Source organism: Orbicella faveolata, unplaced genomic scaffold (genome assembly GCF_042242905.1).
Source record: "Orbicella faveolata isolate gen_17 unplaced genomic scaffold, um_ofav_v1 contig_26, whole genome shotgun sequence".
NCBI classification, from domain to species: Eukaryota; Metazoa; Cnidaria; class Anthozoa; order Scleractinia; family Merulinidae; genus Orbicella; species Orbicella faveolata.
The window spans coordinates 13717520-13737828 of NW_028301554.1; the positions used below are offsets into that span (position 1 = coordinate 13717520).

The following is a 20309-nucleotide window of genomic DNA, read 5'->3' on the forward strand; positions in this document are numbered from 1 at the left end:
AATTCAACCCTATCTAGTAAAATCAATTTGAAATTAGGGTGCTGTTTTTGTTTACAGTTTGTAACTGTCATGGCCACAGTTCAGTGTGTGTTTATAATGAAACAGTTGCACAGATGAATATGAGTTTAGACATCCATGGAAACTTTTCTGGTGGAGGAGTCTGTCAAAACTGCAAGGTACATTTGGTATAATCAATGTTTATTCGACTGAGAGTGTTATCACCTCACTGTCACAGTTGATAGAAGCCAATTTTTTCAAGTGGGAGTTAAACTGGATCACTACTTTAAATATTGTCTGATTTATTGTATGATTGCACTATTACAAGTTTGGTCCTGAATAGAATATAACAACCAAATAGATCATGAGTACAATAATACTACAGGAAGTTAGGCTAGGAGAAAGAGAACTAACACAAACACTTAATACAGAATTCTACCAGAATGACAGCATTTGGAACTAGATGGATCCTGGGTATGTGGGCTATGATAAGTTTGCTTGATTGGATTTACAAGCATTTTGAAGGAAAAAAAAAACAGAAGTGCTGTGCATCGCTCACGCAATTCTGTTTGTGTGTGACTCAGTGGTTGTATTGTATTGATTCAACAAAGCAGAAGTGCTGAAATATGCAGGAGACCATTGTGAGCCACTTTATTTATAAGACAGTATATTATATGATATTATATCATTCTATAACTATAAGAATGCAATAGGACTGTACTGATCCTTATTGCATTGTATATCCTTCTAGGACAACACTGAAGGGATAAATTGTGAAAAGTGTTCGCCTTTTTTCTATCGACCAAGAAATACATCGCAATCAATTAAAGATGCTTGTAAAGGTATAATTGCATATTCAAGTTTACATCCACTTTGTAAAGCATGTGTCTCTCGTAAATTAATTCTTTGTGTTCTACAATTTGTATAGGTAATCATACGGTTTCGAGTTCAATTTGGAATTAATTTGCACGAGTGAGTTTTTCAAAAAGCTGAAATTGCACGAGCCGCTTCGGCGAGTGTAATTTCAGCTTTTTGAAAAACTCACAAGTGCAAATTAACTCCAAATTGAACGAGAAAAACCGTATGATTACTTATTAATAATATAAACATGAAAAAATTCACGCAGAGGAAGTGCCAGAAGATCTTTCTTGGAGCCATTTTTTCTTATTTGAGAAAACTTTTTTCAAAGTTTCAACACAAAATTTTCGTCATCATTTTCTTAGAAAAATTCCTATTATCTTTCAGTCAATCATAATCCAGAATTTTGATGTGTAATTTGCACTGGTGTTACACTTTTTGCACTGATGTTACACTTTTTGCACTGGTGTTACACTTGAACTGCACTGCTCTTAGCCAATCAGAATCGAGTAATTTTTTCATGTGTATTATTAGGCATGTTATGAAATTGTTTAAAAATAGATTTCATTAAGTCCTGCCAACTTTCATGATTTGCGTGCAAGTCCTTTTTCATGGCCTACATGTACACCAGATGGGGAACAGCATTTCAGTTTGCCTTCAAGTTGTAGTCATTTGCTTAAGATGTACATGTAATAGCCAGAAACCAACCAGCTCTGACAGTTCATGATATTTACACTGTGTTTTTCGTATTGATTTCTTTTTAATTTGTTCCTTTTAGTTTGTAACTGCAGCGTCGCAGGGACTAAAAATGCAACTCTTCCAGGAGTATTATATCTTGATTGTTTAAGAGATGAGAATACGACTCCTCCACGTCCCGGAATGGTGAGCACTGATCAACAGACCTGCATTGATCTTTAGAACAGAATGTATATGATTTGCAGTATTTTCCAGCTTGGATAAGACTTCTCAGTAATATCAGTGATTTGTGAACCATTACAGACTGTTATGGTAAATTACACATGTCTGTCAAACCACTGTTTTGAAAGGAAATTTGGGATTGTGTACATGTATAATGTGAAGAAAGATGTCTGAACTCAAATTTCCTCTGGAATTGCAAACTGAACAGTCCAGGAAGGATCTAGAAAATCAAAACATGTGTACACATGCTTTATATTGCACCAATCAAAAGAAAAAGAAAAACATCAGTACATGAACTTGACCGTTATAAACACTGTGGTTAGTACATTTCATTTTATAAATTGCTTGTTTCAGGAACCTGGCGACTGTATCTGTAAAAATAACACAATGGGAAGAAGGTGTGACCTTTGTAAACCTGGATATCACAATTTATCAGCTGATAACCCAGCTGGTTGCCAAGGTAGCACAATAATTTATAAGTTACTTATGTGATGGTCAAGTCATATAGTGTATGTTGTGGCATCAATTGCTTGTCACTCGTGATGAATCAAGTGTTAGGTATTTAAGACAATACAGATTCCATAAATTAGTTTTTGGTATTTCAAAGTTTGGTGTGAATTTTCAATGATTTCAATGACTGTGAAGAGCTTATCACTGTTAAATATTTGCCAGTAAGAAGACACTTTCTTAAACCAAGTGCACTTAACATAACTTTGGTTTCCTTAGGAAGTGCTATATCCACTCTACCAACCACATTTTAAAACTTTGCCGTAACCAGTTCTCGAGAATATCCTTTCTCTACTTGAACCACTCACTGCCACCCTGCTTAAATTCCATGCAAAGCAGAAATGAGTGACTGGTCTTAAAATCATATACAGTAGACAGCTTTACATTGTTCTTACAACAGCAATATATCCTAAAGTGCAAAACCATTTTTTACTGTAAGTTGCGTTTAGCGCTAAAAAAAATCTTGAATTCCAGCTCGCCCTTCATACAAGCAGCTTTCAAATTTTTCTTGCCCCGGGCAAGTCTTTTATTTAGCTGTGTGGCAATTTGTCTTGGCTCTTGCATGGGGCGGGGAACGAAGAAGGATGATTGTTTTCGCAGACTAGCCCATTGGGAGAATGAAGAAGTGAGAATGAAAAAAGACTTGTTTGGCGGGAAAGATCTTCTTGTCCCGGACGATCAGACAGCACTTTTTCAAGCCCTGTGTATTTCAGTTATAAGGCACTGTTGCCTGAAGTAATGATGCAGTGTTAACTATTGTGTTTGTCTTGTTTGTAGAATGCACTTGTTTCACAGCTGGTACAGTGAATAGTTCTAATGTATGTGAGCCAAATGAAGAAGGTCTTTGTACATGTAAGAAGAATGTTGAAGGACTGCGTTGCATGTCATGTAAAGATACCTACTATGACCTGCGAGAAGATAACATTGATGGCTGTACAGGTGACCTCTTAGTGCAAGATAATAAAATAATTCTATTGTCACCAAAGATGTATTTAAACCACAGCATATACACAATGTACGTTATATAGCAAGTCAACAAACCAACAATTCAAACATTCTGATAGTAGAAGCCTGGGTCTTAGTTTTCAAGACAGACCATTTCAAATTTACCTTTAGTTATTGGTAAGCTATGTTTATCCAGGGTGGAGGTGCGGTGGCCTGACATTAAGTACACTTGACTCCGGATCTAGTGGCCCGGTTTCTGCTCTGGCTGGGGACATTGTGTTCTGTTCTTGGGCAAGACACTTAACTCTCACAGTGCCTCTCTCCACCCATGTGTACAAATGGGTACTGGTGAATTTAATGCTGAGGGTAACCCTGTGGTGGACTAGCATCTCATCCAGGGGATAAGTAGAAATATATGCTATGGAAACTGGGATAAGCTCCAGTTGATGGCTTGCACATGTACAGTAAGTCCTCGAATTAGTGCCCGGGGTGTTTATTTCAAATTTAGGGGAAGACGTGGGGTGCTTATTCAAGGGGGGTGCTTAATCAAGGGGGGGGGCACGTATTTAATTTTTTCCAAATTGTGGCCTGACATAGTCATTTTTTTAATATGTCATCTGTGCGTAACCAACAACATAAGCTGTTTATCGACATAAAAAGCTTATCCCAAAGTTTAAATCTCAGCACTGTTAGTATTTAAAGTGTTCATCGTGTACAGTTAACATGTTCACAAACTGGAACAATGTACAAATCTAATACTACATGATGAAAACTATACATCCTTTGTTGTCTCATAAGAGAGGGGGGCGCTTATTTTAAATTTCGACCAATAGGAGAGGCGCTTATTTGAAGGGGGGGCTTATTCAAGGGGGGGGGGGAGGGGCTAATTTGAGGATTTACAGTATCTAGACTTTTGTCTATCCAGGGCCTTGTTATCAAGGTTGAAGGCTCAAGGGAAATGAAAGATGACAAGCTAATGGATGGAACGTTCTTTCTCTTTGATTTATTGTTGCTGTCCTCCCACTGAATGCATCATTCTAAAAATTTAATGCTGTCATGTTTCTTGCTATGGTAGTGTAATCATTTGACAGTATTCTTTTCTGATTTCATGCTAGAGTGTGAATGTGATATTGGCGGTGCTTACAATAATGTTTGTAACAAGACATCTGGCCAGTGTGAATGCAAAGGAAACATTGACCAACGACAGTGTGACAGGTTAATAGTTTAAGCTTTTCTTGTTAAAATAAATAATAAATATTATTTATTTATTAATTACTGATTGAGGAAGTTGTGACAATACATGGCTGAAATTTCTGATGTATACTTTCAGTTCATTAATAAAGGGCTTTGAAACTGTTGATAAATTTGTGCTGTTAGTATTTTACTCAGTCTCTAAATGAGTCTGTTAGTTTAATTTACTAGTGGCAACATCAGTTTAAAAATACTATTAATTAATAGTATAGCTAAGTATGTGATTCTGTCCACTTATTGAAACACAATTTTTAGCACCCATTGTGCATGCTGGCTAGACAATCTCCATGTATGTAACTTACATTGTAATAATGTAGCAGTTGTTAGGGAACTATTCTTCAGTTATTTATTTTTAAAATGTATTTTTATTTTATTTATTTTTTTGTAGTAAAGACAACCAGTATTACAGTATGTAATTTTAATTTGCATATACAATAATAGTATCCTTGATCCTTCTGTTTTTTTTTCAGTCCTCAGGTGGGATTCTATTTCCCGACTCTTCACTTTATCAGTGGTCAGGACTCCCATGTTGTCACCTCTCAGCAGGTATTGCAAAATAATTGGTCTATAATAATATTACTTATAAGAAGTAAGTAACCCTGTTTATAAATAATGCACACACTAGTTCTCTTTTGTAGTAAGTACTTTTGTTAGAATAATTATTGTAATGTTTTTTTTTTTTAAGAGCAATTAATCAAACACTGTCACAGTTATAATTTCCTTTGTTTAAAGTTGATGAATTTTTAGTGGGTTTGAGAAGTCGAATTTCACTTTTGTCAATATAGGTAACGTGGTATGAGAAAAATGTGTGTTGTATAATTTAAGTACCATCATTCTTCCAAGTAGATTTCAACCTTGTTTCATGTCATTTTAGGGGAACAAGACATGGACAACAACAATTCCCATTGTGCAAGGAGTGAATTCCACTGGTGTCTTTACTCTGATACTATCGTACATCAGTACTTCAAGGGTTTCAGCTGTGATCAGTGTAGGCTCAAAGTCTGGTGTGGTCTCCCTAAAGAGCTGTCCCGAACACTGTTATGAGAACCTGACAGTAGTGCTTGGAGAAATGTCATTAACTGGATCTGTAGTGGTCAATGTAACTTATGACGTATCAATAGTTGGCTTTTCACCAGTCGATGTTGTGGCCTTACCACAAGAATTCTATCAAGCGACATTACTCAGAAATTCAACTCGGCAGGATTTCTTGGCAAATTGCTCTGTTATCGAAAATGATATGGGAATTGGAACTGACCAGGAAGAGTTTTGTCTCGCGCAAGTTTTCTCTCTTACAGTCAACTATCTTGGAAGAGCTTTGTGTATGTTCAGTTTGTTTGTTTACATTTTTTGTATTTACTGCTGGTTTTATTCAAGCCTGAATAAGGCACATCATCATGTCTTTTCAGGTTATTCCTTGGGTGATCAACATCTATATGTAGTCTCTCTACACTCTAATGATCAAACAATACAGTGTTATGTTGAAGGAGACCAACAGGTAGTGAGACTAAATGGCCACCTGCAAAATCACTCAGTCCACCACTGTCAGCCTAGGTACATCCTGCTGATAGGGATATATTAGAGGCTAATTGATAGAAGTACAAGTACACAGTCAGACAAGTACAATTTGTACATTTGCAAATCATGTAGAATGATGCCAAAAAAAAACTAACAAATTGTGTTTCTGTGCTGTTTACTTTAGCATGCAGCTGTGATATGACTGGTTCATTAAACAGCACATGTCAAAAGTATGGTGGCCAGTGTTACTGTAAGCATGGTATAACTGGAAGGACATGTGACCAGTGTATTGCAGGATTTTATAATTTCACTTCACAGGGATGTTCAGGTAATGTGCTTTATTAAAATGCAGATGAATATAGTAAGATAATTGTTTACCATCCTTTTCTACTAAGTAAACGTAGTGGCTTTGTACAGTGAGATTACTCTAGCCAAACAGCTCAAATGGTCTCAGAGAAATAATGATCAAAGACAACTCCATAATAGTTCTTTTAGGCTATTATTAGGCTACTGGCTGAGGGCAGCATAAGGCTACATAGTGAGGCTTGAAGAAGAGATTTTCTTATTTGTTTGGCTCACCCAAGCGCTAAATTTCTACAACTAGTCAAAATATTGTCAACTTTTGTATCAATTTTCTGTCAGCTCAGAGACGGTAAAATTTGTACAGCTCAATGAATTAGGCAGGATTGTGGGATCGAGCAAATTGATTAACAATCTTCTTGATCTTAGTTTATAATAACATAAATCGTTAACATGGAACATGTGAAACCTTGACTAGATTGTTTCTATTTACCTCAGAATGTGGTTGCCAGGGAGAGAATAAAGTTTGTGATGTGATCTCTGGCCAGTGTACCTGCCCTCCCAATACTGTTGGTCGCACATGTGATCAATGTAATCACACATTTTGGGGATGGAATGAAACTCTTGGTTGTCAGGTAACGTTAAATTCTTTCATCTTTTGTGGGCTGTATTTGGCTATTATTGGTTGTGGTAGTTATATTGTGTGACTATTTCATTTCCAAGAGAGTTCATCATGTAATTGTTTTATTATAAAGAAATGTATAAAATCAGTGAGGGTAATTTTAATTTTGAAGTAACATTCATTGAACTTGTATTGTATAAATTGTAGTCTCAGTTATGACTATTCACTACATGGCAAAGCTACATGATTGCACCATTGTTGAGAACTAGCTGTAAACAGGCTAGGTTGACCTGAGCATTACTCAGGTTAACGGTAGCACTAGTCAGGCTGATCAGAGTGCCAATGAGCATAAGAAAATAAAGTGTTTTGTAGGCTGTTTTTGAAGGGGTTTTCCTTACATGTAGTTGTGCTCTTCCTGTGCATATGAATAATGAATTAGTTTTTTTCTTTTTTGAACTTGTCCTTTAGGCCTGTAACTGTAGCACAATAGGATCAATGGATTTACAGTGTAACCTTACCACTGGACTGTGCAGGTACAGAACGCTGAATTCGGTTCTCCATACATGGTACATTAAACCTGTGCCTCTCATACCAGCTGCTGGTACTTGTACAGTAGGTCAACTGCGTATGGTGTACAGAACTTATCATGGTCTGTTTTATTCTTCTTATCATTAAACCTTATAAGCCCTTAGAATTATCTGTTGTGGGCACCCATTCTCTCCTCGAAATTGCATTACGAAGTGATCACTTTGAACAAAAGGGAGTTGTAAAATTTAAACCAGTGCAAAATTATTTTGCAAGACAGCCTTCATAAACTGATTTCAGACAGTAGTGTGTTACAATAATTTTTGTTGTTCAATGTATAATACAATTCTACAGTATCTCATGGCCTTTAGAAGTATCAGCTGATTAATAATGGTAATAGGACTGAGTGGAGTCCAATTTGGTCTGTAATCATACGAGTGATTAACAAAATCAGACGACTGCGAAGCAGAAGTCTGATTTGTTAATTACGGGTATGATTACAGACTGAATTGGACGACACAATGTCCTGTTACCAATTAATCAAAACTATGACAAAATTCGAGAAATGAACAAACCATCGATTGAACGCTGAACGATTTTAAAACGTCATTATGAATGCTGAAAAACCCAGCAGTTTACTCAACAAAGTGCACCGCAACATCAGGCGCAAAATGACTCGTACTGTCCAATTACAAGCATGACGCGTACACTGTCCAATTAATGCTCAAATCAGGCTGCTGATAGCCAATCACGTTCGAGAATTTTGTTATAGTTTTGATTAGTGGTGTAACCATTTTCAAAATGCATGGTACCTGTGAGGGTTAGAGGCAGAATTTATTTTATTGTCTATTTTCTTGTTTTGACTTTTCCAGCTGCCGTCCTGGTGTACAGGGTGATAAGTGTACTGAATGTATGGATGGATACAAGAATTTCTCAAGTTCAGGCTGCCTTCCTTGCAACTGTGATAGGAATGGCAGCTTGAGTGAAGTGTGTAATAAATCTTCTCACCAGTGTCCTTGTAAGGTTAGTACACTTGCCTCTGTTTCAGAGTCATTTCATTGTGATATCTTCCACTCCGTACAAGGGTTCCACATATGAGAAGTTTGACAGTAAGTACCAGTCATCCCAGAGATGGAATACATGATCTGCTGCCGGATAAATTCATTCAACTTAGCCATGAGTTGACCACATGAGACACATTTCTATTTTTGTAAGACTCATTGGTGACAAAATGCAGTGATACAGACTTAAGAAATGCAAACAATGTACACAAACTGCCAAGGGGCTAAAACCTAACAGGGGATGTGGGTGTGACCTGTATTAGACATTGAGGACATTGATCAAATTCATTAGAGGCAGTTTGTTACTTCATTCAATCTTGTCTAGTGTAATCCTTTCCTGTTTATGTTTTTGATATTTTTCTACCCTTTTCCCTTACTCAGTTTGCAGGGGCGGATCTAGGGGGAGGGTGTAGGGGGTGTACACCCCACTTGGTATGACACCCACTTCTTCCTATTCGCTTTTAAAATGGGTTTACCTCACTATTCAGTTATTCCATTCCATAGTGGTGCAACCCCTCCCAAGAAAAATCCTGGATCTGCCCCCTGGTTTCAAGGGAGCTCTTATACTACAAAAAATTGAGCAGAGTTCTCTCAGAGAGGTCAAAATGTAAGTCTAGTGCCCCTCTCAATTTATTATTCCTTTTTTTTTTTTATCAGAACAACTCAGCTGGTTTGCTTTGCGATGAGTGCAAGAGTGGATTTTTCTACCTGACAAGCAGTAACAGAGAAGGATGTACAAACTGTGTGTGTATGGGAATCACTGCAAACTGCAGCAGTACAACACATTACCGAAAACAGGTAAATGAGGCTGAAGCATCAATCCTTAGTAGGAAAAGAGATGATGACTGGTACCTGTACATGTAATTCTAAGTGCACAAAAACTTTTAACAATGTTCATAAAAATATACAGAAAAGTTCTAAAATCTTCAAACCTAGCATACACAATGTCATTAGCACAGGGACAAATATTGCAAAAATATGGCTTTCCTTGTACTTTATGGACTGTGTAAGGTTCGCTTGATATTGTGGTAAACTGTACAGCTGCCATCTTTTTTTTTAGCCCAAATAACCATTTTGTCACTCTGTGCTATAGGCAGTCAAAGCTCTGTAAAATGGGTTTATGTTCTATACATTATTATATCAAACAAGAAATCTTGTTTCATCCCATTTCATAACACCAAGAAGAGAGAAATAAGATTTACAGTGAAGCATTTTTGATGAAATCTGAAGTGTTTGGAAGTGTGATGAAACACTGCCTTGATTGTTTGTCATATCTTCTTAATGCAAGCCAAAGCTGAGAAGTAAACAAAAAGTCAAATGAAGTCCTTAAAAGTTTATGCTAATCAAGATGAGATCTTTAAACTGGTCAACACGATGGTCATGACTTCCTCTGTGTATTGTCAATGGATTGTTAAACAATGAGTTAGAGAAGGTATCATACGAACGGTTCTTAAGAGAAACATGCTGATGCATGCAATTTATGTTTTCTTTGATATGAAGCACACTAATATTAAAACTTCAAAAATGTCAAGAACCAATAAATATCAAAGTAATTGAGATGTATTTCTTAACACTTATTGTACATATTTACATAATTAATTATTTGGCTCTTAAGAGTTTCTTACTTTGTTATATCTACATTCAGGTACTTTAATTATAGTTGTCAGGGCCCCTATTGATACCAGCTTAGTGCTGAAAGGGCTACCCTGTTTAATAAGAGTTGACTTTACCTTACTTTTACTAGCTAATTTGTTTCCACATCATGTCTAAAATGTCCTGGCAAAACGTTTTACTTTACATGACTGTGTAATGTTCAGTATTAATTCTTCCTTGTCTTAGAGTGAAGTTGGCCTTGGTGTTTGGAGTTTAGGATCAGCTGAAGAAAGTCAGAACTCAATTGATCTCACTCAGATCTCAGTGGAGGTAAGAAACTTACCTTTTGAAGAAAACTTAATTTGTCTCAAATGTAAACTAGAATCTGCTTCATGTACCTGTGGTGTTAATGGATCTTTTTACCAATGTCACACGCTTGGAAATTCCTCATTTGGACAAAAAATAAACCTCACCCCTCTATTTATCATGCAAAAGATAGTAAATATGTGAAGTTTCATAAGAATCTGTTGCAAAATTAGGAAGATATAGGATCCCAAAATTGGCAATTTTCACAACAAAATGTACATGTATGCCAGGGGCAACGCTTGCCCCCTGGCACAGATTTCTTTATGATAAAAATCTTATGAAACTTTACTTGTTTGTGAAATTTGCGAAGGTAAATTGATCTATGGAGGTGTCTTTTTTTGTTTATTTGAAAAATACAAAATGTTGTTGGTATTGTGTGATATCGGTAGAAAGGCCCTTTACTTAATTTCTGAAATAAATGTAGGTCACTCACTAAATTTTTATAACGGCTCTAAGCTGTTTTTAATTGAAAAATGTACCTAGTATCATAGTCTGCAGTATTTTTTCTTGTGGTTTATTGCATAATTATAATAATACCTTTTTCTAAGTAAAGCTACAGGGTAAATGTCCTTGAAAAACAGGCATTCCTCAAAGGGTAGTTAATTCTTGTTGTTTCTACTATTAAGACATTAGGAATCTTAATAGTTTCAAGTCTTATTGAAACATTTTAATTACTAATAATTTATTTCATCTGTTGTCTCTAGCATGATGGCAGTCCTGTGAGCATGATTGCTGCAAACATTTCAACCAATGAAACTCTTTATTGGAAAACAAATTCTAATTTCAATAATGACAGCTTGGTAAGAGCTATACCTGCCAGTAGATTTAAATGTCCTATCTTGTCATTGGTAATTCATCAGTAACTAGTCAGGTAATGATGAATATTGAGATTATTGTCAGCAACTGCTGTACTGTCATGTTCTGCCACCAAAATCTCTCAACTTCATTAAAAGAATAAGCCTTTCAGATCTAGAATCCAGTGTCATGTAGTTAACCTTATCAGTCTTAAAAAAATGGATATGTCATAAAATGTAAGACCAGAAATAGAAAAGCATGGTCTTTCAAATGGTACGATTACCAATTTTGAGACCATTGATGTCTAGTAAATAAAAATTAAGTTAGGAATATAAATAAATGTTGAGCTGTGCCGTCGAGCAATTAAGTTTTAATTTTTTGGTGAAACATTTATGTTGCCATAAAATGTTGCACCGCTTTGTCAATAGTCCCAAATTTTTAATCGTAGTTATCTCATCATACTGTACTATTTCTATTTCTGTTGTCCATTTACCACAACCATTTTACATGACTGACAAGGTCATGAGATCAGGTTGTACAAAGTGCCCAAAGTGTGTGAATCAGTAAGGGTTCTGGACTGGTAAAAAAAAATTTGTACTTGGAATTGAAGGAGCTGTAAATAATACTTGGAGTAAGTTAGTTTCCAGGCATGTTTGTTTATAGTGTAATGCTAAATGGATGAGTCATGAAACATTTTACGTTGGTTGTATATTTATTTGCTAGGTTGGAGCTTATGGTGGAAACTTAAAGTTAAAACTCTTTTTCAAACCACTGTCAAATGGGACCTTGATAACATCACAGCCAAAAGTTATCCTGAAGGTAGATATGGGAATGAACAAAGAAATGATATGTACAGAGATATACTAATGAGTGAAAATATGAACAAATGCTATACGAAAGGAGTGTTTATTTAGTGAAATTTAGTAAACACCCACTGGAGTATTTATGTAGCTAAATAATAATATTAAGTAAACACTCACTGGATTTTGAGAGGAAAGGGACTTTGGTTAATGAAATTTAATAGTAGCCAACAACAGTTGGAACAACGACGGACATTAGTGCAAAGATGTCAATGAACCACAGAGCTGCTGTACCTGTTTAGACACATTTGGCCTTCATTACATGTAACTACTGGTATGTGAGTGCCAAATACCAGGAGGATGTTTGAATGTCAATCTAAATTAAAATGAAGTTATCCTTAGCCCTTTCAAAAGTGATTTAAAGTTGTATTTACAGCATTTGTTCAGTTTTGTTACTAAATGTAGCATATTTGGTCTTCATCTTAGGGAGTGAAGAACATATCAGTTGAGCATTCCCTGACAGTAGTGTCTGCTGACCAGATAGCTGCAAGAACTGTATCAATCAAAGAGGTAGGGTGGTTTCTTACTATAACGTTTACCCTTGTTTAGAAAGTAATTTTACTACATAATGGTTGCAGTTGCCAGTGCAAATATTGGCAGCATAATTGAAACATCTTGTAGGGTGAAGAACTAGTAAGTTCTCAAGACATTTGTAAAATTCGTAAGAGCTTGGTCGTGAATGTCTAAAATCAATGGAAAACGATGGATGTGCCTTACAGATAAAATCAAAGGAAACCTTTTGTTATCATGTACTCAGGGTTGAAAAGACACAAGGATTTACAATAAACAGAGTGGAACAAGCCATTAGCTTTCCAAAGGTTCATTAGCTTTGTTGTCACCATCAACATCATCATGCCATGGAATGTACAAGACTCTGGTATCTTAGTGGACATTGAGTCTGATTAAGAATAGCCAGCTTGAAACATCCTGTAAAGTACAATTTGGCTTCATTTAGTAAAGTTAACTTTAGACTTTGAATTAAAATAATGATTCATTTGTAATACATGTACATCTATTACAAATTAATGTTATGACAAGTATTAGAGTATTACAAGACACATCAGGTGATTTTTCCGTTTTGATCTTGTCCAGAGTTCCTGGGTTCACAGTGGAAACTCATTACCAGTGTCTAGAGAAGACTTTCTGCTTGTGCTGGCCAGGCTGCAAGGTCTTCTCATCACAGCATCATTTTATTCTGATGGTCAAGGAACTTACCTCACAAGGTCAGCCATCAATTATTTCATATTTAGCTGGAAAGTCTGTCAGTAAGGTTACTGTCTTTATGAATCAAGGCTCATGTTTCCTTCATGAGGGTTGGTGGAACTTAACCGCACCCTTCCCCCGCCCCAGCATTTTATGCGTACAATTTGCCAGTACAAAGGCACTATAAGAATAAAGTGCCTTCCCCAGTAAACAACAGAAGGATTATGCCCCACTGGAAATAAAAGCAATGATGCAACAAGTCACATTGATACTTACAGGTCACATAGATACAATATACATCATATAGTGTTCTATCCAAGCAAAGGTTTGCATTTTCATCCTAGTGCAGTTTGGTAATAGACAGTATTCAGTAAGAAAATAATACTTGAGATAATCATGTTGCAATTGTTTTTTAATTAAGGTGTGTAACAATAGCAACAAAATTATAATTAAAGTAGTTAAATGAGAAAATTGTACTTTGTCAAATGCAGCCTTGGCGATGTTGAAGTTTCTGATGTAAGTGACGCAGTGTCAGAAGCCGGAAGAGCTTATGACGTAGAACAGTGCAGCTGTGGAACAGGTTATACTGGTTTATCCTGTGAGGTATGACACACTTTAATTTGTTTACTACTGAGATGTAGTGCCAATCTTTTATGGGCTGTTGTTACCTACAGTATCACTGCATGGTGATTCGTGGTTTACTGTCTTTCTCACAAAATAGTTTTATCCACAGTTAATTAGAAAGAAAATATGGCTGGTTTCTTATTGATTTTCATTCCTCATTAACTGTCAAAAATGTGACGGAAGAGTTTTATTCTCCCTACTTTTTAGCGTTGTGCAAGTGGTTATCACAGAGTGAATGTGTCAAGTGACATGTATCTTGGCAAGTGTGAGCCATGTAACTGTAATGGTCACACTCGGGACTGTGACTCTGCTACAGGACAATGCTTGGTAAGTCATAAACATCTCGCTGTCATGGGTCTAGTGTTATTCTGATTCCTTTTTGCTACACGTAAGTTAATGTATTCCTAAGCATCTCTATCTCTTATATCTGACAGTGCAAGTGAAGCTTATTGAAAAACTAGACTGGGAGCAGTCTGTCTTTTGCTCAGAAGTCCATGGGGAAGAAAGCAAAACAAGTGAGCATGCCTCATCTTCTGACGCCAATGCTGCGTGCAGCTCGCAGCTTCACATGTCACACTTGCACGCTTGTATTGCATTCTGTTTTGCTTTCTTCATCACGGAACTTCGAGCAAAAGAGAGATTGCTTGCAGTCTACCGGTATTGAAAAACTAGAGCAGTGGTAGGAAACTGAAATATTGTTTTACTCAAAACCTGCTTAACTTGTTTGTTAACAGAATTGTGCTCACAACACTACTGGCTTTCACTGCGAGATCTGTTTGGATGGTTTCTATGGTAACGCCACTGATGGAACACCTGGTGACTGCAAGAAATGTCCATGTGAAAGTCCACGAACCACAACGTGAGTATGCACTGCATGGAAACAACAGTACTCCAATAAAATGATTTGATTTCGCAAGGAAAACCAAGCATACAAACTCGGCACACATTCGATTACGCATAGGGGTAAATTACTGACGAAGCAGATAGAAGCATGTTTTGAGTAGGGAGTGGCAATCCTCAGAATAGTGTTGTTTGTAAACAGTGTTCTAAAGCGAGACATCAATAGAATTGTTACCCCACGGTTATGGTCACAGAGGTCACTTGACCCTTTTCGTACTCAAGGGTGTGTACTTAATCTTATCCCATAGTACAAAAGTGGTCTTTAGTAGCAGGACTCTACCTCTGTGTACATGACTAAGACATTTTATTGGACTGTCAATTGTCTTCCCAGACAAGATATTTTTGAGCCCCTACCCTTTATTACGCTATTACGCTTTTCTTCTTGTTCAGTGCACTGTGTAAAGCTGGTGCTGATGGTCAGCCAAGATGTCTTAACTGCTCTGAGGGATACGAGGGAGACATTTGTGGAAGGTGAGAAATGATGTCAAGCCGTCTAAATATCTCTTTTTTAAAAGCCTGACGCACATTAGGAAATTTATATCACTTGTGACCACTCACCATAGCTCGGCATCAATGGAAAAGAATGGCGTGTGTGAGGCTTGTGACAGGGGTTAGATGTATAAAAGTAATCTGCGTCTCTGTTGCACAATGTCAGAGAATGATTGACTTAATATACCAAGCACTTGTTTTACCAAACCTCAAAAAGACAGAGAGGAGAGTTGAAAATACGATATGTAGTAGAGTATTTTTGAAGAACTTTAATGTGCTTAGAAATGTGGTAGAACACTGTCTCAGTGTTAAGTATTCTTCTAACAGTAACTTTAATTACCACGTTTCTGTTTAAGGTAGATTGTTAAATGAGCCTTCATTGCAATTGATTTCTTGTTCACCATATGACTATTCTTAATGCAGACCTTTCTTTGTACTTCAGTTGTGAGTTAGGGTTCTTTGGTGAACCTCTGACTCCAGGAGGAAACTGCTCCAGATGTCGTTGTAACAACAACTCAGATGTCTGCAACAGAACAACAGGAGAATGTATCAACTGTCAGCATAACACAACTGGTTTTTACTGTGAACGCTGTGAGAATGGAACATGGGGGAATGCTACTGAACAACAATGTCAAGGTAGCTTGCCCGTGAACTCTCATGCTGTAAAACGGGGCATAGTGAACTATCAAGATTTGCCAGTTAGAAAGTTCTAGTCAATGTTAGAGCGGTTGAAAAGTAATTGGGTTTGCATTACTACGCTACGCGATTGGCTCAAAAAACCCGCGCCAATTTTTCATCCAATCAGAAGTAAAACCAAGACCAATCGTGACTCGTTCGCACACGTTTTCCCGCGCTTGCCTTCACGTTAGCTACTTTGAGTTTTGATTGATTCACTGTATTGTCTACCTCCTTTGTGACTGGCCTAGAGCGATTACTTTGGTTTTGGTTTTACGACATCGCTGAAAGGATACACAATATAAGTAATTCCCTATTAGCTCGCACTACAGTATTATATGTAGATACAGTTTCACATGAAAACATCTTTAGTGACCTTACAGATTATCCTTTAGTGTTAAATTTTCTTCTGTTTCCCTCAGTGTTGTCGCCCTTGAAATTTAGGTCTTTGTGGTGCTTTGGCAAGTCTTGTTTTTTCCAATGCCCGCATTCTCATAAGACCAACTTTTCTTAACACCGCCTGTAGGAGTGATTTTGCAAGTTTAGGCTCTAATTTTCATTCTTACATGTTTGTTTGTTTGGAAGTAATCAAAACGTTAAGTTCAGTACAATTTGTTTAATATGGAGTTCTTTCTTGCGCCTACTCAGATCTAAATTCACGTTACAGCAGTGGAATGCAAAAAATAGTTAGAAGTTAATCCAACAGCAACAGTGTGTTATAATCAATTTATCATATCTATGTCAACTCTGACTTGTAGCTTGTGTCTGTGATGGAATCGGTGCACATCATAATGTGTGTAATCACGTGACTGGACAGTGTGCTTGCAAGCCCCACGTGACAGGACTGAATTGTTCCAGATGTGAGGTAATCAATAGTTTAAAACTAAAAGACAAGAACAAGTTGAAAAGTTACTTTTTGTAAGTCTTCCGTCAGTAGTCTAGACTCTTCATGTATTGACATGACATTTTCTGCACAGAATGTACATATAGCTTTAGAGTATATTTTCCCTGATTTGGATGGGCGATGGTTTTTTTTAACTAAGAACAATTTGCCCAGCTATTGCGTGTATAATAAGTGTTTTTTAATAACCTGCGGCCAGTTGGCACAAAGGATGGATAACGCTATTCACTGGATATACGACTATCCACTGGGAGCACAGTTTGTTTTGTTACTATATGCATTTATCCACTGAATAGTAATTTATCCGGTTGATAGCGTTGTCGACCCTTTGAGCAAGTGGGGCCTGTAGTTGTACAAAATTGTTACACGCAATTTGAAAATATTGTATAAATGTTTTGTGATGTTCAAAACAGTAGTTTACCGAGGTAAAATAACAAAGAGGGGATAATTAGCCAGGAAGGAACGAGGATGGTTATGAATGGGGAAACTGACCTAATGAACTAACATGAAAATTGGGTTAGACACTGTTATTTGTTCATTTTATAACTATTGTTGTTGTTTTTTTTGTAGCCTTACAGCTATAACTTCACTTCAAGTGGCTGTACGCCTTGTGAATGTAACAGATTTGGATCAAGTTCTCTTCAGTGTAATGAGTCGGGCATCTGTGAGTGCAAGAACCACACTCTTGGCGAGAAGTGTGACTTGTGTCAGTGGGGATTCTTTGGTCTTCCTAATGCCACCTGTCAAGGTAAGGGATAGGTTAGTTTAGTAAATAAAACTGATAAGAAAAAGGGAATGCACAAGGAAAGACATTCACTTACAATTTCTTTTGAGTTTAGTGAGATTTTCTTGCAGCAGTAAAACGTCACCAATACCTTCTGTGAGACCAGTTGGAACTGAGAAGGACTCTATGTCTTCAGATATACAAAACTTCGTTGTTGTAGTTTAATTACTCTGTAGTAACTAAGTGATGTGATATGAAACTTGTTAAACACTCACGTCTTTTGTTGCTGAAACTCCTTATGCTGTCATAGCCTGTCACAGAAAATTTGTTTGAAGTTGTTTAGCGGTATGACTTGTGTTTGCCTCGAGTAATGGCGGCTAAATTGTCCATCAACAATAACTAAAAGGGGAATAGAAGAACTGAAAACATTCCTTTGAGACCTTTGTTGCTATTCCATAATCCATAGTCCCAAGTGTATCCAGCGGTCATCTTGAGGTAACGGCATTTTCATTTTTCAGCGTGTAACTGCAATGAGACTGGCTCAAACAATTTTACACGATGTGACCGTGCGTCTGGACAGTGTGACTGCAAGCCTGGCGTGACCAGTAGAACGTGTGACCGCTGCATGTTACAGCACACTAACTTCTCAGGGAATGGCTGTGATCGTGAGTACTCGTAACTTGTTTAACTGAGGTTATAGAACAACTATTGTGTGGTTATTATCTTATAGCGTAATCCATGGCTACAATACGTCAGGAAAAAGTGATAATAAAAATTTAGGTCAGAGAAAAGTCAGGGTATTATTAAGGGGCACTCAAAAAATTGTTTGGGGGGGGGGGACTGATGAGAAAAGGGGCGTGTCTCAAAATTTTGAGGTGTAAAAAGGGTGGATGTGGACAATAAAAGTCTTGTCAAGGGGAAGCACCATCTCCATGCAGAGGGGGGGGGGGGGGGGTACTTGTGGAATAAAAAACAAGGGACATACAACTTTCCAACAATGAATCCTTCTTTGAAGACAAATAGTCTCCGGAGGTGAAGGTGGTACATTAGATTCAGAGTATTTTACCATACTTTTAAAGTACCAGAGGTTGATGGAGGGGGGATGGGGGTCTTGAAAATTTCGCCATTGGGTAAGAGAAGTCTTAAAAACATTTTACTGCAGGATAGTTTCACATCAGTCCCCCTCTCTTCTCTGGTCAGTAACATTCTAAATTTCTGGTCAAAGTTGTGGAAAATCTAGGGAACACATATCTAAGGTTCCTACAGGTTTTGACTTTCTTTGGATGAAGACTGCCTTACTCTCCGATGCCTGGCGTTGAATCGCTGTTAATTAATGAGATTTGTCTCTCAAAGGAAATTAAATTAATTTTAATATTGCTACACTCAGTCATAATTTTGATTTGTGAAAAGTGTTTACTGGCAAGTGAAGAGTCGATCAGAAAAGGCGAACGTACAAGGGCTAGCGCGTGAAAGCGTTCGTGCTGGTCAGATTTCCTGTAGTTTGTGTTTCTCTCGGTACGCTCTTGTCTTAAAAGAAAATAGAAGGTCTGTAAACAATGGTTTTTGCAATGATGTGTTAATCTTCACGGCTCTGACTAAGTTCTTTCGTTTACAGCATGTCCACTTTGTACCAGGCTTGGTTTACAAGCCCAATTGAATACAACACTGACGACGTTGAACGATGCCCAAGAAACTGCTGATACGGTTTCCAACCTTGAAGAGTTATGGCCAGAGTTGATTAATGTGGAGGGCCTTATCACTGAAGCACAGGTGAGATTGTCCAGTTTCAGGATTTCTCCTAAGACTCACTGGTAAAAGTATCACCTATGGTTACCTGTAGACTGCTTTGACATCAGGCATTTTTGTTGTAACCGTGTACAACAGTGAATGTTAGGGAGGGCAATCTCTGAGGAAACACCTCTAAGTAAACATTGGACTGTCAGTCATATCTTTGTGTAGACTGCGCTGGGAGGCATTTCATATTGACAAAAAGAGTTTGGAATAAAGGAGCACAGTCGAATCTCCCTACAACGGCCACCTTGGGGGTAGAGGTTACCGGCCATTGTGGAAAGGTGGCCATTGTTTGGAGATTGAAATAAGAGCAAATCTCTCAACTGGGACGAACATATCGGGTCAAGGAGCAGCTCTAGTAAGGTCTCGCGTGAATCGCTCGATATCCTCTAAGGGAACAATAGAACAAACAATAGAAGCAATGCCTTGGCCCTAAACAGCTGCGACGATAATAAAACACTGCTACACTTCTAAACATTTGTGCCTGTTGTAAAGAGGTGACCGTTAGTAGAGGTTTGACTGTGTTTTAGCTTTGCTGTCGTTTTATTTGCAGGCATCCTCGGCAGAATTTGACACGCTAGTGAAAGGTCTTCAGGCGAACATTACCCAGCTAAAGGAGAGTACTCCAAACGAGACTGTTAGTGAACTGCAAGTGTTGGTAAGATTTTGAAAGCTTTTAATTCACAAGGAATCTGCCACGGGTTTAGGAGTGGCCTTGTTGATTTCTTATGATGTATTGCGCCCTCAGGCCACCCAACTTCCTCTAGACTTCATTGCCGTCAAATACAAATCATAAGCAAAATTTGGTTTTTGTACCAAACATTTCTTTACCCTTTAGTCTTGGTACTATTTTTTCTCAATCGACTTAAACGTCCAAGATATTGGGCTC

General features: G+C 37.4%; 1 protein-coding gene across 1 annotated transcript in view; it reads left to right on the forward strand.

Annotated features, from left to right (window-relative positions):
• LOC110063228 (laminin subunit alpha-2-like) overlaps positions 1–20309 on the forward strand; it is a 44894-nt gene that overhangs the window by 4994 nt on the left and 19591 nt on the right. The window contains exons 6-33 of the mRNA XM_089295216.1: positions 58–176; positions 749–839; positions 1634–1737; positions 2128–2233; positions 3058–3219; positions 4341–4440; positions 4947–5022; positions 5351–5795; positions 6176–6319; positions 6790–6926; positions 7382–7446; positions 8311–8461; positions 9157–9297; positions 10339–10422; positions 11163–11258; positions 11977–12072; positions 12540–12623; positions 13206–13336; positions 13808–13919; positions 14148–14267; positions 14675–14799; positions 15231–15311; positions 15772–15965; positions 16763–16869; positions 17476–17653; positions 18148–18294; positions 19245–19399; positions 19974–20078. Of these exons, the coding sequence (XP_089151342.1) occupies positions 58–176; positions 749–839; positions 1634–1737; positions 2128–2233; positions 3058–3219; positions 4341–4440; positions 4947–5022; positions 5351–5795; positions 6176–6319; positions 6790–6926; positions 7382–7446; positions 8311–8461; positions 9157–9297; positions 10339–10422; positions 11163–11258; positions 11977–12072; positions 12540–12623; positions 13206–13336; positions 13808–13919; positions 14148–14267; positions 14675–14799; positions 15231–15311; positions 15772–15965; positions 16763–16869; positions 17476–17653; positions 18148–18294; positions 19245–19399; positions 19974–20078 (3656 nt within the window). The remainder of the gene's footprint in view (positions 1–57; positions 177–748; positions 840–1633; positions 1738–2127; positions 2234–3057; positions 3220–4340; positions 4441–4946; positions 5023–5350; positions 5796–6175; positions 6320–6789; positions 6927–7381; positions 7447–8310; positions 8462–9156; positions 9298–10338; positions 10423–11162; positions 11259–11976; positions 12073–12539; positions 12624–13205; positions 13337–13807; positions 13920–14147; positions 14268–14674; positions 14800–15230; positions 15312–15771; positions 15966–16762; positions 16870–17475; positions 17654–18147; positions 18295–19244; positions 19400–19973; positions 20079–20309) is intronic.